This window comes from Equus asinus, chromosome 4 (assembly GCF_041296235.1).
Source record: "Equus asinus isolate D_3611 breed Donkey chromosome 4, EquAss-T2T_v2, whole genome shotgun sequence".
NCBI classification, from domain to species: domain Eukaryota; kingdom Metazoa; phylum Chordata; class Mammalia; order Perissodactyla; family Equidae; genus Equus; species Equus asinus.
Genome location: NC_091793.1, coordinates 135,577,488 through 135,593,175, shown reverse-complemented (window position 1 = coordinate 135,593,175; position 15,688 = coordinate 135,577,488). Strand labels below are relative to the sequence as shown.

The window sequence follows — 15,688 nt, the reverse complement described above, 5'->3', positions numbered from 1 at the left end:
AATCAGTGGCTTTGTTTTTAAGTAGACCCCAGATGTGGGGGTGGGAGGGAGAATGTGGGATATGAGCCACGTGAGAAAAACACTGGCCTGATGATTTAGTGTCAATAAATTATGTGCCCAGTGGCTTCCAAAATTTAATAATTACCTTAGCTGCTATCTAATGCCTTTGATCTTTCTGTCAGTTGAAGTTTAGCTCTTGAATGTGAGTGTAGACCGAGAGTTTTTGCCTTGAAGTCATTGTGTTCTTTGAGCACATATCACAAGCAGAGGAACCCTAACTGTTTACAGAGAGAAAGTGCGAAGAGCTGAGTTGTTAAAATCTACCGTAAGGCTCCCAATCAAATATGCCAGGTTGCTGATGAAAAAATCTGACTTTGTAGATTGGGTGGGCTGAAATGTCAGCCAGGGCTTTCTTCCTGGATGGGGGTCCTTGTTTCCCTCATGCATGTGACAGACCGTGCCTCTCTCTAGAGCGCTTGAGTAACAGAGTTGGGTTTTCTCCCTCAGGTAACCTGTGCCGTTGCACTGGATACAGGCCCATAATTGATGCGTGCAAGACTTTCTGTAAAGTAAGTAGACATGAACGCATTATTGAGTCTGTTCTTCCCCAGTGAGACAGAACAGGAGGGGTCGTGAGGTGTGATAAGGGGAGCAGCCATTGTTACAATACAGGGCTGCTTATCTGAGGGTCCGGAGTTGCTGTTTGTTATCTGATCTTGGGCAGGGTGCTCATCTCGTTCCTTGAGCTTGTCCTGGCAGGCACATACTGAGCGCCTAGTGCTTTGATGTTGTCTGTGGGTCCTTGTTCCGAGAGGTCATTCCTGATCTGTTTGTCGGGGTCAGGTCCCTGCCCCAGTGCTGCTGCAGCCCTCTGCGCATTCCCTGTCACAACACTGGTCACACAGTGCTATAATTGCCCATCTCTTCACCAGACGGTGAGCTGCTTGACAGCAGAGCCTCTGCATTTCCAGGGCTGGTCACCATGCACTGATAGAGTAGCCACTCAGTCAGTATTTGTTGAATGAATAAATGAACAAATAACCTTGAAATGAAGGACATAGATTGCCTTTTAGAAGTTAAACTGTGAAATCAGTACGTTATACATAAGAACTGAGAGATAATAATAATACTTGTTAATATTTACTGTTAGTAAAATATTAAATATTATTAATATTAGCAATCAACATTGATAATATTTATTGTTATATGCCAGGCTTTGTTTAAGATCTTTACATATTTTAATGTATTTAAGAATCACGGCTATTCAAATTTCTCATAAGCTGAGATTTTTAAATTGGAAGTTAGTTTGGTTATGTGTAAGTACACATGGCTCTCTTCATAGCATTGAACGATATTGGTTCTGTACTATGTTTCAATAGTAGTCACCTGTTTAATTTAATGCTTAGTAGAGGGGAATTTGCTTCCTGCCTGGGGTCTGCATTCCACCTCCAGCTTCAGCAACTCACCCCAGAAGGTCAGCCCCCTCCTGAGGCTGGACCAGCTGCCTTTCTGTCTAGGTGAGGGTCAGGTCCCAGATGTGAATCAAGACTTAGGCCACAGAGGAGTGCTGTCAGCAAAATGGTGAAATAGGAGTTTTCTACCATCTTCCCCCAAAAGAACACCAATTTTGACAGTTGCCCATGGACGAGAGTGCCTTTATGGAAATTCAGGAGTCCAACAGAGAAGTTCCAGTATGCCATTGGAGTAAAAAAGTCCAAGATGGGACACACTGAAGAGAGTAGGAGGAACAGTTTTACTCTACCTGCGTCATCCCTCCTCCAAGGTGCACAGCTGAGTGCCCAGAGAGATGTCCTCCACCCACAATTTCTCCCATGGGGGAAGTGAGAGTGTATGAGTGAGCACCCAGCTTTTCCAGGTGTGTGGGGCACTGCCAAAGAGGCCCACTTCTCTCTTGTCCCACCCGGAATACTGAGGAGTGCTACACACCTGGAGGGCAGGGAGGGCTGGGAGAAGAGCAGCCCAGGCTCTTGGAGGACTTCAAAGGGACATGGATCCTACTAACCATGAGGTACAAGGAAACAGAAAGATGATTCCACAAAATCAGGAAAACAATTCATGAACTAAATGAGCAGTTTAACAGGGAGATAGAAATAATAAAAAAGAACCAAGCAGAAATTCTGGAGCTAAGGCATACAGTGAATGAAATCAGGAACAAGACAAGGATGCTCATTCTTGTCACTTCTGTTCAACACAGTACTGGAAGTCCTAGCCAAGTAATTAGGCACGAAAAAGGAATCAAAGATACCCAGACTGGAAAGGAACAAGTAAGATTGTCTCTGTTCGTGATGTCATGATTTTATATATATAGAAACCCCTAAGGATGCCACCAAAAAAATTGTTAGAACTAATCAACAAATTCAGTACAGTTGCAGAATACAAAATCAACGTACAAAAATCAGTTGTTTCTATACACTAACAACAAACTATTGGAAAGAGAAATTAAGAAAACAGTCTCATTTACAATAGCATCAAAAACAGTAAAATATTTAGGAATCAATTTACCGAAGGAGGTAAAAGACCTATATGCTGAAAACTACAAGACACTGATGAAAGAAATTGAGGAAGACGTAAATAAATGGAAAGATATCCCATGTTCATGGATCGCAAGCACTAATGTTCTTAAAATGTCCAAACTACCCAAAGTGATCTACAGATTCAATGTAATCCCTAACAAAATTCCACTGGCATTTCTCACAGAAATAGAAAAAACAATCCTAAAATTCATATGAAACCAAAAAGACAATAGCCAGAGCAATCTTGTGGAAGAACAAAACTGGAGGCATTACACTTCCTGATTTCAAACTATATTACAAAGCTATAGTAATCAAAACAGTATGGCACTGGCGTAAAAACAGCCTCATAAACTGTGGAACAGAATCAAGAACCCAGATATAAACCCATGCATATACGGTCAAGTAATATTTGACAAAAGAGCCAAGAACACACAATTCAGAAAGGAGAATCTCTTCAATAAATGGTTTTGGGAAAACTGAATAGCCACATGCAAAAGAATGAAATTGGGCTGTTATCTCACACCACTCACAAAAATTAACTCAAAATGGATTAAAGACCTAAATGTAAGACCTGAAGTTATAAAACTCCTAGAACAAACCCCACGGAAAGAACTCCTTGACATCAGTCTTTGCAATGATATTTTTGGATATGACACAAAGAGCACAGGCAACAAAAGGAAAAATAAACAAGTGGGACAAAATCAAACTAAAGAGCTTGTGCTTAGCAAAGGAAGCTATCAGCACAGTGAAAAGGCAACCTATGGAACCGGAGAAAATGTTCGCAAACCACATATCCCATAAGGGGCTAATATCCGATTATACAAGGAACTCCTGCATCTCAATAGCAAAAAAGCAAATAACTTCATTAAAAAATGGGCAAAGAATCTGAAGAGTTAAATTCAGATTTCAAACTATATTACAAAGCTATAGTAATCAAAACAGTATGTCACTGGCATAAAAATAGCCTCATAAACCTTGGAACAGAATCAAGAACCCAGATATAAACCCATGCATATATGGTCAAGTAATATTTGACAAAAGAGCCAAGAACACACAATGTGGAAAGGAGAATCTCCTTTTTTCCAAGAAATCTTCTCTTTTCCAAAGAAGACATACAAATGCTGGACAGGTACATGAAGATGTGGTCAACATCACTAATCATCAGGGAAATGCAAATCAAAACCACAATGAGATATCATCTCATACCTGTTAGAATGGCTATTAAAAAGACAAGTGTTGGCCAGGATATGGAGAAAAGGTTACCCTTCTGCACTGTTGGTGGGCATGTAAAATGGTGCAGCCTCTATGGAAAACAGTATGGAGGTTCCTCAAAAAATTAAAAATAAAACCACCGTAGGATCCAGCAATCCTACTTCTGGGTATATATCTGAAGGAAATGAAATCAGTATCTCAAAGAAATATCTTTATTGCAGCATTATTCACAATAGCCAAAATTTGGAAATAACTTGTTTCCATTGACAGATGAATGGGTAAAGGTGTGTGTGTGTGTGTACATATATATGAAGATATTATTCGGCCATGAGAATGTAGGAAGGCCTGCCATTTGCAACAACATAGATGAATCTAGAGGACATTATCCTCAGTGAAATTAGTCAGATAGAGAAAGACAAATACTGTATGATCTCACTTATATGTGGAATGTAAAAAGGAAAAAAAATAAGTTGAACTCATAAAAACAGAGGATATAAGGTGGTTACCAGGGACTGGGGGCTGAGGGAGATGGGGAGATGCTGATCCTAGGGTACAAACCTTCAGTTATAAGATGAATAAGCTCTGGGGATCTCATTTACAGCCTGGGGACTATAGTTAATACTACTGTGTTGTGTACTTGAAATTTGTGAAGAGGGCAGACCTTAAGTGTTCTCACCATCACCCACACAAAAATGGTAACTATGTGAGGTGATGGATGTGTTAATTAACCCGATAGTGGTAATAATTTAACAAAATACACATATATGAAATAGTCACCTTGTACACTTTAAATATATACAATTTTATTTGTCAATTATACCTCAAAAAGGCTGAAAAAACACTTAGTAGAATCAGCAATAGAATCTGGGTTGTTTGTTTTCTTTACCCACCAGACTTCTGGCTGCTGTCAAAGTAAAGAAAATGGGGTTTGCTGTTTGGATCAAGGAATAAATGAATTACCAGAGTTTGAGGAAGGAAATAAGGTCAGTGAAATGTACATTTTTATAAGGTTTTCTCAGGACATGAGCACAGACCGGCTTACTTTTAGGAGGAGTAAGTGGCTGCCCAAGTTGACTAACGTGAGGTGTGTCAGCATGTCCCCTTCCCGTGCTCACTCCATCTCTATCAAAGGAAAATCTATCCTGACAACTTCATCCTTCGTTCCAGTTCAAGTACAACTATCTATCGGAGAGAAGACACTGATCCCCTAATGCCTCTTAGTTTTAAAAGAGCCTTTTTCAGGTCTCTTTTCGAGGGCCAGAAGTAAAGTGGAGCTGTTAAGTAAGTGGGAGAACAGGCAGAGGGTGTCACGATAGGAGAGGCGGCGATTCAGGGACACGTTCTGGCTCTGCCCTGTGCTGGGGCTGCTGCCTGCGCCTCTGCTCCCCCAGACTCTGGACAGGGCACCGAGGGCCCGGGAGGCCCATCGACACCTGCACTGCATTGCTGGTGACCAGGTCTGTGCTAGAGCCCTTGACCTGGGAGGCAGGGACTGTGGCTGGCCAGCTGCCTCTTTGTCTGTCTGTTGTGTGTCTTATCTTCTTCCGGCCCCACTCCACAGAAGATTTAAAGTAGTCCGAATTGCCTGATAACAATAACTTCTGGTACTTTCTCTTTTTAAGACAAGTCCAAAACTCTTCTCAGAAGAGGAGTTTCTGCCATTGGATCCAACTCAGGAGCTGATATTTCCTCCAGAGCTAATGGTAAGGCAAAGTTGAGCTCGTCCTACAGGAATTCATGCTGAAATGTCGGGAGGGGTGTTTCCTTATGGGTCCTCCCAAAGCTGATTGGCGATTAGGTAATATCCTTCTGTCATCCTTGGCCCAAGGCCTAAAGAGTATGGGACCGAGGCAGAGATGGAGGAATGGGGGTGGAGTCACCACGAGGGGACGGTTGACTGTAAGAAGCAGCAGATAGTATCTATAAAAAATGTCATGAGATGACATCACAACATGCAGAGCTGTAGACATGTTTTCTACTTCCATTCTGCCGAAGTTTATTCTCCCATAGAGTGCTTTGACAAAATTAAACATGTTAAAATATTTTTAAACATTGCAATGAATTCCTCTGAGATATAAAAACAGCAAAGGGAGATATCTGGGAACAGACTCCAGAAGGAGTAAAATGTTGTCATATTTTTAATTTGATCTCTGATTCCTACTAAAGCTCTACTTTTAGGTCACTTTTATTTTATATTTTTGCTGAGGAAGATTTGCCTTGAGCTAATATCTGTTGCCAGTCTTCCTCTATTTTATATGTGGGTCCTGCTGCAGCATGGCTCACGAATGCTGTAGGTCTGCACCAGGGATCTGAACCTATGAACCTGGGCCACCAAAGTGGAGTGCGCCAAACTTAACCACTACGCCATGGGGCCGACCCCTCTTTTATTTTATTTTTAAAAAAGATCTCCATTTCCTTTCTCTGTTCCCACAAAGGTACAGCAGAAACAGGTGGAAATATTGTCATGAGACGACCTTGAATCCCTATTGCTTTTTCAATAGATAATGGCTGAGAAACAACCACAAAGGACCAGGGTTTTTGTTGGTGACAGAATGACATGGATTTCTCCAGTGACCCTGAAGGAACTTCTAGAAGCTAAAGTCAAGTATCCGCAGGCCCCTATTGTCATGGGGAACACCTCTGTGGGTATGTGGAACTCCAGGGGCCTCTTATGAGGAAACTGAGGGAAAGGACCCGGGGGGGTGGCGGGGGGTAAAAAACCTCATATATGCATATTCTCCGGAAAAGCAGTCAGAAATAGCACTGTCAGTCATTTCGCCTTGACTTCCCCAGCATTGCTCAGGATACTCTGGCAGCTTCCGTTGCCTAAGTAAATTCCTGTTGCCCCTGATCAGAGCAGTGCCCAGAGTTGCCCCCAGGAGGCTGCTCCATAACAGCTCAGAAGCCCCAGTTCCAGTGACAGCTGTCCCGTCTTTCCACTGGAGATTGGTCTGGGCTCGCATTTGAAATTGCTCGCTGTCTCCTCTCTGGTGCTGTCTCAGTAGGTATGACGTGATTTTCCTAAGCTGCACTTCCAGGCTCTTTCTGCTGTGTTCCTTGTAAACTCAGTCTGACGTCTACTTCTTTGAACAGTCTTCTAGAATCTTCCCAAAGAGAATTTTGAGTAAGCCACAAGTTGTCTTGGACTTGTCAGGCGAGTTTCAAAGCTGACACGTCCAGAGTCCCCTAAGTTCAGTGAAAGTCCATCTGGCCATTCTGTGTGTGATTTGGCCATGAACAGACAAATCGAAAGATGTGTGGTTTTTATATATTTAAAGATATCACTTCTAATGACAATTCCAAAATTTATTATCTTCCTAATCCTCTAGGACCTGAAGTAAGATTTAAAGGCGCCTTTCACCCAGTTATAATTTCTCCTGAATGTATTGAAGAACTGAGTGTTGTAAACCATGCAGATGATGGTGAGTTCTTATGGTCCCTGTTTTCTTAGTTAAAATGAATTAATCAGTTTATTTCCTTTGCCCAGCAGATGAGCAGAAAAAGAATTATTTCTAATTATAATATACAGAGAGATGCTCTTCTTATAAGAGTGATAACCTTCTGGAGGAGGCTCAGGGGAGAATGCTGTGTAGTTATATGAGAGACTAATTATCTGACTACTCATATTTTTACTGAAGAACTTTTTATGTCTGCTGTATCAGAGAAATGTAACAACTATTCAAGGAAGGGCACTGTGCTAAGTGCTGGAGAGAAGATGAATGACTGGAATACAGTCCTTGCTCTCCAGAAGCACAGTGGTAAGCACAGCACGTTTATGTATTTAGCAGCTCACAGACTGGCTTGTCCATTCCCACAAGGGAAATTGATTTAATGACAATGATGGGAATCAATGTAAATGTGGGTTTGAAGTCAGGCTCTGGAGTGTAATTCTTAACTATGGCATATAAGCTGTAAGAACCTAGTCAAGTTCTGAATTTCAGTTTCTTCATCTGCAAAATGGGGTTATTATCTCAAATGTTTGTTAGGATGCAGGGGAATTCTCCGAAATATTCAGCTGAGTGCTTGAAGAGTGAGTGTTCAGAAACTTTAGCCTCCATCACCTTCAGCACCACCTCTATCACCTCCACCACTTCCATCATCACCGCCATCACCACCACCTCTTACATCACGACCACCACCATCACCACCACCTCTTCCATCACGACCACCACCATCACCACTGCCTCTTCCATCATCTCCACCATCACCACCACCTCTTCCATCATGACCACCACCATCACCACCACCACTTCCATCACCATCACCACCATCACCACCACCACTTCCATCATCAACACCACTTCCATCATCACCGCCACCACCATCACCAACAATAAGCATGGCAGCACGTATCCAGCATAAAGATCCCATGTCTGTAGCTTTGGTCTAATGGACATTTCTAGGTCAGCAGCAATCACACTGCATTATTTACAAATGATTTTATTTTAGGGCTGACCTTAGGTGCCGGCCTCAGCCTGGCTCAGGTGAAGGAGATCCTGGCTGAAGTGATCCAGAAGCTTCCAGAGGAGAAGACACAGACGTACCATGCTCTCTTGAAGCATTTGGGAACTCTGGCCGGATGCCAGATCAGGAACATGGCTGTATGTATTTGCTGACAGTAAACTCCAGTGTGCATTCCTTGGGTGACTGTCTCTGACAAATCATGACATTTTCATTCTTTTGGAACAGACAAAAAGAATAGCTCTCCAAAGCCTTGATTGATCCTTGTTTTATCACTTGTGTTTTTATAATTACATAGCTGGTATGAAACTAACTTATTATTTTCAAAAGTCTTTAGGGGGCCACATTTTGAGCAGGCATCTGGATTCAGATCTGAATCCCCTCCTGGCTGTGGGCAACTGTACCCTCAACTTGCTGTCAAAAGGTGAGTGACAGCTCTTTCCTGGGGATTAGTAAACCTGCTCTTCCTACCCCCTTTTCTCTTTGAAGAGGCAGGAGGTGCAGTTTTGAAAATGACTATTCTCTATAATGTTAATAACTCTCTCTGCCTTTCTGGATGCTGGGAAGTTGCTCAGCGTGGTCCTAATTCCACACACTCCAATGTCTTCATCTGGTTTTCTTTGAGGCCTCGTGCTAGATATTTTCCCGTCCTGGTTACCCTACATTGACCGTACTTGTGTTAGTGTCCCAACGTGCTCTGCGTAGTGGAGAGAACTCGAGGCTGCTGAGAACTGTTGGGCCCCTTTGGTGAAGACTCTCTGCAGGTGGTCCAAGAGTGTTGTGGAGCCACATCATGCCATATGCTTCTCTTTAATTTGCTGTCGATGGCAGCCTACAGGCCTTTTTCTGTTGAACAATGGTGGGGCTTCATTCTATATTTATTGACTTGAGTTTTGTTGTATTTTTTTTTCTGAGGAAGATTAGCCCTGAGCTAACATCTACCAATCCTCCTCTTTTTTCTGAGGAAGACTGGCCCTGAGCTAACATCCATGCCCATCTTCCTCTACTTTATACATGGGACGCCTACCACAGCATGGCATGCCAAGCCGTGCCATGTCCGCACCCAGGATCCGAACCGGTGAACCCCGGGCCGCCGAATCAGAACATGCGCACTTCACCGATGCGCCACTGGGCTGGCCCCTTGAGTCTTGATTTTGAAACTAAGTTCAGAATTTAATTTCTTTCTCTTATTCCAACTTGGTTAACAATTATTAGGAAGTTTTAATTGGTCCTCTATACATCTGTTTTTATTTTCCTTTAAAAACATGCACTAGCTTTCTATTACCTACATTGTTAAATACCTGCTTTTCATATCATCTAAATCACAAAATTATCTTAAGGGGGAAGATTTACATTCAGAGTTATAAATTTAAGTAACATCCCTTTAAAAGATCATATAATGAGAAATAGGTTTTGTGATGTGAGTGTAAACATCAAAAACTTCTTAGCTTTCATCCCAAAGTCATATTTTCTTATAGTTTTAAATGGTTCCTCCCCTCAATATATTGACTAAAGAACAGAAATTTTTTAGGTGATGGAAAAGATTATAAACAAATAAGACAGCCCCTCACCAGCATAAAAATTCATCAAAAGCAATTTATTTATTCACTACTGAATCAACCTAGTAGGGTTATTTACTCTAGTAGGATTCCTGCTTAGAAACAATAGATGTTTGTTGAATGACGTGATCAGAATATCAAAGGGACGTTACTATCCACTTCTTACTCTAAAGCTCCCAGTGAGCTGTGCTGTTCGGGAAGAGGACTGCTGAGGCCGCTCCGCCTGGCCTCTGGGCTGCTCTTCTGGAGGTCTTTGTTTCTCAGCAAGCAAAGGTGGCCGAGAACCAGAAAGGTGCGGCCTAGACTGCAGGAGACAGTGCAAGCTGCCATCGTGTGCGAAAGAGTCAGTGAGCCTAGGCAGAGCGCGTCCTTCCCAAACAGTCGGTTTCCTCGGGATTTGGTAGAATTATTTCCAAAGTTTTGGAAGTTTGGTTGTTTAGTGGAACAGATGCCAGGAAAGGTGTCATTTCTTTCCACAGAAGGAGAACGACAGATTCCTTTAAATGAGCAGTTTCTCACAAAGTGCCCCAGCGCCGATCTTAAGCCTGGAGAAATCTTGGTCTCTGTGAACATCCCCTACTCCAGGAAGGTGAGAGGGTCCTTTCGATTTCTTGGTTTTACCTGTGAGCCTGTGGCTTGTTAATTCCCACAGACGGGGGTTAAGAAAAGGTGTTGACTGTTTACAGGGGAGATTCCAAGGCCTTGTGAACGGTCACTTTCCACTTGTGTTACATAACCCCTATTGTTCCTGGAATCGGGGAACCTTCATCTCTGCCGTTTTCTCTCTCTCTCCGTCTCTCTCTCTCTCTCTCTGTCTTTCTCTCCATCTCTCTCTCTCTCTCTCTGTCTTCCCGCCTCCACAAACCCAAACTCTAACGTTACTTTCTTACAGACGTTTAAAAATTCATTGTCCCATGCGGCTTTCTCCTAAATAAGACTAGAAAATATACTTCTACCTATATTCCTTGAAAGAGGCTACAAAAACACATTTATAATAGAACTTAGTGGAAAGAAGAAGGGCTTGAAGTCAGACTGAAGATTGGATCTTGGTTTCCAGATCCACTGTGACTCTGAACTGGTTTCTGAACCCCTCCGAGCCTTAGAGCCCCCATCGGTGACGAGGGCATCATCCCGCTGCCTCAGAGGGTGTATCTGGCCATCAGGGCTGCCGTCATAGGGGACCACACGCTCGGGGGCTTAAACAGCACATGTCTATTTTCTCACAAGTCTAGAGGCTGAAAGTCTGATATCAAGGCGTTGGCAGGAGTGGTTTTCTGAGGCTTCCTTCCTTGGCTTGTAGATGACCATCTTCTCCCTGTGTCTTCACCTGGTTTTCCCTCTGTGTCTGTCTCCAAATTTCGTCTTCTTATGAGGATACCACCACGTTTGATTAGTGCCCACCCTAATGACCTCATTGGAACTTAATTACCTCTTTACAGACCCTGTCTCTAAATACAGGGACGCTCTGAGGTCCTAGGGTTTAGGACCTCAACATATGAAGGGGGGGGGCGTGGGCACAATTAAACCCATAACAGAGAGTGTGACAAGGTTGTAAGAGGCCACACATGTAAACTGCCTAGTGTGTAACTGTCACTCACGTGTTTCTACATGTGCCACTTGTCTTCTGCTTTCAGTGGGAATTTGTGTCAGCCTTCCGACAAGCCCAGCGGCAGCAGAACGCGCTCGCGATAGTCAATTCAGGAATGAGAGTCTTTTTTGGAGAAGGAGGTGGCATCATTAGAGAGTTATCCATTGCATATGGAGGGGTTGGTCCAACCACCATCTGTGCAAAAAATTCCTGCCAGAAACTCATCGGAAGGTATGGCATTATACTCTTAGACTCTTTCTGAGTAATGGGACGGCCCTTTTTGTGGTAGCATGCAATTACAAGAGAAAGATGCTTAGTACCTTTTCATTTCATGGCATGGAATTCCAATAAGAGTTCGGTTATTTCCATATGTCTTGATTTTAGTGATTTCTGAAGTGGGCATCATATAGTCTGTGTGTGTGTACATGTGTGTGTGTGTGTGAAAGAGAGAGAGGGAGAGGGAAAGAGAGAGAGCAAGAGCACATTTCCCAATAGTACATAGACACGGTAAGCAAAATGAAGGAATTTTCATTCTTTATTGTGAGAATAATTTGCCATGATGAAAAATAGATTATGGGGGTTTGTTTTATAATAAATGGCTTAATGCTTTTGCTTACCTGACTTTTTATTTCTATAGATGATAGTAATAGCTGATATTTCTTGAGCATTTACCAGGTATCACTTCTCATTTCAGGAGTAATAGAAAGTAGTGGTTAAAAGCGTGAACTTGATTGAGCCAAGCTGCCTGGGTCCAAATCTCAGTTCAGCCTCTATTGATTATGTGACCTCAGTCAGCTTACTTAGCCTGACAGGACCTCAGTTTCTTTATCTGACACAGGGGCTCATCGTCCCTACCTCAGAGGGCCGTTGAGAGGATGAAGTGAATGGATACATATAAGGTGCCTAAAACAGAACCTGGCACGCAGTAAACATTCTTGTGATACGGGGTCATTTACTCCTGGCCTCGGGCCTTAACATGGGCTGTCATTCCCTCCTCATGACCCCTCCATGAGGTGGGTTCTGCTATTCTTACCTTTTGCAGGTAGGGCAGTGGTGAGCCCAGGCCAGATGCTTTGAGAAGGTGGACTGTGATTCGAGCTGGGCTTGCCTGACTGCAGAGCTCGTATTCTTATTTCCTTCATTAAATTGTAGCTGTTTGTCTCACACACTCGCTGAGCCTGTGAGCCAGGAGTCTTCTCTTTGGACCCTCGCAGGCCCTGGAATGAAGAGATGCTGGATGCAGCCTGCAGGCTGATTCTGGATGAAGTCTCCCTTCCGGGCTGGGCTCCGGGTGGAAAGGTGGAGTTCAAGAGGACGCTCCTCATCAGCTTCTTCTTCAAGTTCTACCTGAAAGTGTCACAGATCTTGAAGACGATGGTAAATGGAACTGACCGTGTATTAGCTTTCCCAGTGCTGGGGGTTCTGGTGATGCCCAAAGTGGAGGCAGCGCTTCCATGCTAAGTAGCTATAGGATAGAAAAGACAACCCAAATCAGCAACACACGGACCCGCTGGGCTCCATGGCTGTCTGTGTCTGTTGACAGGTGTGAGTTTGGGGAGGAGTTGCCAGTAGAGCACGGAGTTGTGCAGGATTTTGTATAATGCTGCTCAGTTACCTTGTTTCTTCCCTGCTGTTTATCTAGACGGTATGCAGAAGACTTGTGAGTGATTTGAAGGTGTTTTCCCTCAGTGAAGCATTTCTTCCACTTGTTGAGCTTTACCTTCGTGCGTTCGACTTTCTTCTCTGGGTTCAGCTTCATTTCTCTCACCTATGAGATGACGATGACAGCCAGTCCACAAGGTTATTGTGAAACAGGTCATCATAGGAAAAGGGCTTCATATGGTCCCTAGTGCTTCAGAGGAACGTGATGGAGACAGCCTAGCAGTGGTCATAATGATGATAGTAATCACCCAGGCATTCTTTGCCTGGTCTCCCTTATGACAAACAACTAGAGTTACAAGATAGTTGCTAGGGAGGACACAACTAAAAAAATTTCTCTGAATAAATTTGCCTGACCTATGGGGAACTTGAACCATGTTGGCCTCCTTAATCCCACCCTACAACCAGCTGACCAAACTAGACTAGAAACCAAGAACATTCTTCGTGTGGTATAGAGGTTGATATGATCCCTGGAAATACGAGACACAAAGCTCTCTCTTATCACTGCTTCTAAAAGTGTCTTCTCATTGTAGCTGGGAACAACTAAGAACCAGAAGGGTTTCATCAAATCTTTGAGAATAGAAGCTTGAAATCATGTATAAGTGACATATTGTCACCATGTAATCAAAAGAGCAAAAAAAGCCAATTATAGACTACTCCAATTGATAGCAAGCTAATACAGTTTCTTGGGCGCATCAAGTGTGTATCACTTAAAGCTTCTGCCTTGTAGTTTTATACCTTCAATTCAGCTTCCTCTGGTCAGTATTCCTCTATTATTAAAAATAATAACCTTTGTTGGCTTTACTTTTCTGTTAAAATTTTTAAAATATAAACCATGACCATTAGAGGTATTGGTTAAGGTCTTGTATAAGGACCCAAATGACCCATTTCCCTCAGCCCTGAGAAGTGTTCCTCCTGGGCCCCCGAACGCCACCTCCTGTGGGGCTTTGGAGGCATGCAGCCCCGGCAGGGTCCCTTCTCCGGGGTTCACCGGGTGATGCAGAGCAGAGTTTTGTGCTCATTCGCAGTGGCGTCCTTTGGCTCTGACTGTTTCCTGGTTTAAGCATTTTCCTCCTTTCCCCTTTATTTACTTAGCTTTGATCTTCCCGTTTTATTGGTTTTTAAGTATTCAAATCGTTTAGGAAAGCATGTGAGAAAATCATAAGACCCATAAAGATGTTGGAAGTCAGTGACCTACTGTATTCACTTGACTCTCTGTCAAGTGTGGTCGTATATGTGGACCTTCCGAACTTGTGGGTCAGCGAGCTGCTTGTACTTCCAGGGTTCTGAATTGGGCGAGTTCTTAAGAAATGTCAGACTTCAGAATAGAGCTGCTTGCTAAAAACCATACTAGTCTCCCTTCGAAGACCATTCTGGTACCGCCATATTTTAAATATCTACAACGGTTCCTCTTTTCAGGACCCTGTTCGCTATCCTGGCCTTGCAGACAAGTATGAGAGTGCTTTAGAAGATCTTCATTCCAGAAATCACTGGGGTACATCAAAGTACCAGGTTGGTAGCTTTTTTTTTTAATTGAAGGGCCTGGGCCGTGGAGCTCCTGCACCTGGACGTCCCACTTATCTCTCAGTGACTCTCAAGCTTTGTAAACTGGACCTCCTCTTCTGGTGAACTCAAGCCTCCTATCGTGTTCATTAAAATTTCAAAATCAAAAAAGAATTAGGACTGAAAACAAAAGTGGCAATGGTAATTATTTTTAAATGTCTGTTTTGATCTTGAAGGCCATGTGTTTTGTTCTGTGGCCTTGTACCACCGACATGAACGAGCTGGCTACCTTGCCACATGCTCTCTGCCCTTGGCACCATGGAAGTCGGAGCACAACCAAAGTCACTTCTGTGTCAGGGCCACAGGGCTGCTTCATTTTCAGAGAAGGAGAAAACCAAGCCCTTAGAGGGTGATGAAAAGGCAGGAAGGGTTGTTAAAAGAGCCGCTGGTTTATTTTGTTTGCATGTGGAGACACTCTCTTCCCCCAGTCCCTCTTTTCCGAGTGTTTTTTCTGTGAGTTACATTTGAGTTGAATCAAGCGTAAGTTCTAAGATCTAAGCGTAAGTTCTATTTTTGAGCTCTCCTAAAGAAAACTGACTGTTGAGAGGACAGAATTCCTCATTAACTTTGAAATGGAATTTTCTGCCATAACATCACAAAACGATCACCTGAAGTGGTCCTATTGGTAAACTGGATAAGATTCAATGTGTTTTTTTTTTGTAAATATTATCTAGAAACTTCACCTTGAGAGTTTTATGAAGTCAAGAACATGAAGAGGCTTTTAAAGCATCAGTTCATCGCATCTGTTGTTGGATTTAGTTATAAAAGCTCACAGTCTGTCGTGATGAGCATGGAAGTTGGTGTATATTCCTTGAGATTTTAGGGTCAGTATGTTCAAAAATTCAAATATGCCAAACTCCACCGCAAGAGATCATTTTGACAGTTAAAAACAGCTGCCATCTTCCCTGGCATTCTGCAAAATACGGCAGCTGCAACCTTCGGCTTGTCAATACCCGAACCTTGCCTTGCCAACGGAATAAACTTCAGAAAGAAACAACGAGAACAAATTATTGGGCATTCAAATCATCCGAAGAAAACTGATAATCTTCATCTAGTTCGTCATCTTCAAAGGGAGCTTGTTAGTAAAGCTTGCAAGTCAAAGTTTTGGAAGC

General features: G+C 43.0%; 1 protein-coding gene across 4 annotated transcripts in view; it reads left to right on the top strand.

Annotated features, from left to right (window-relative positions):
• LOC123285083 (aldehyde oxidase-like) overlaps positions 1-15,688 on the top strand; it is a 79,059-nt gene that overhangs the window by 19,784 nt on the left and 43,587 nt on the right. For all 4 annotated transcript variants that reach the window (XR_011502973.1, XR_011502972.1, XM_070508340.1 and 1 more), the window contains 11 exons: positions 508-569; positions 4,640-4,729; positions 5,369-5,449; positions 6,248-6,392; positions 7,076-7,168; positions 8,196-8,347; positions 8,538-8,631; positions 10,246-10,355; positions 11,401-11,585; positions 12,569-12,731; positions 14,433-14,525. Coding sequence is in view for 2 of the 4 variants with exons in the window: in XM_070508340.1 (XP_070364441.1) it covers positions 508-569; positions 4,640-4,729; positions 5,369-5,449; positions 6,248-6,392; positions 7,076-7,168; positions 8,196-8,347; positions 8,538-8,631; positions 10,246-10,355; positions 11,401-11,585; positions 12,569-12,731; positions 14,433-14,525 (1,268 nt within the window). In the remaining 2 variants the exon portion in view is untranslated. The remainder of the gene's footprint in view (positions 1-507; positions 570-4,639; positions 4,730-5,368; positions 5,450-6,247; positions 6,393-7,075; positions 7,169-8,195; positions 8,348-8,537; positions 8,632-10,245; positions 10,356-11,400; positions 11,586-12,568; positions 12,732-14,432; positions 14,526-15,688) is intronic.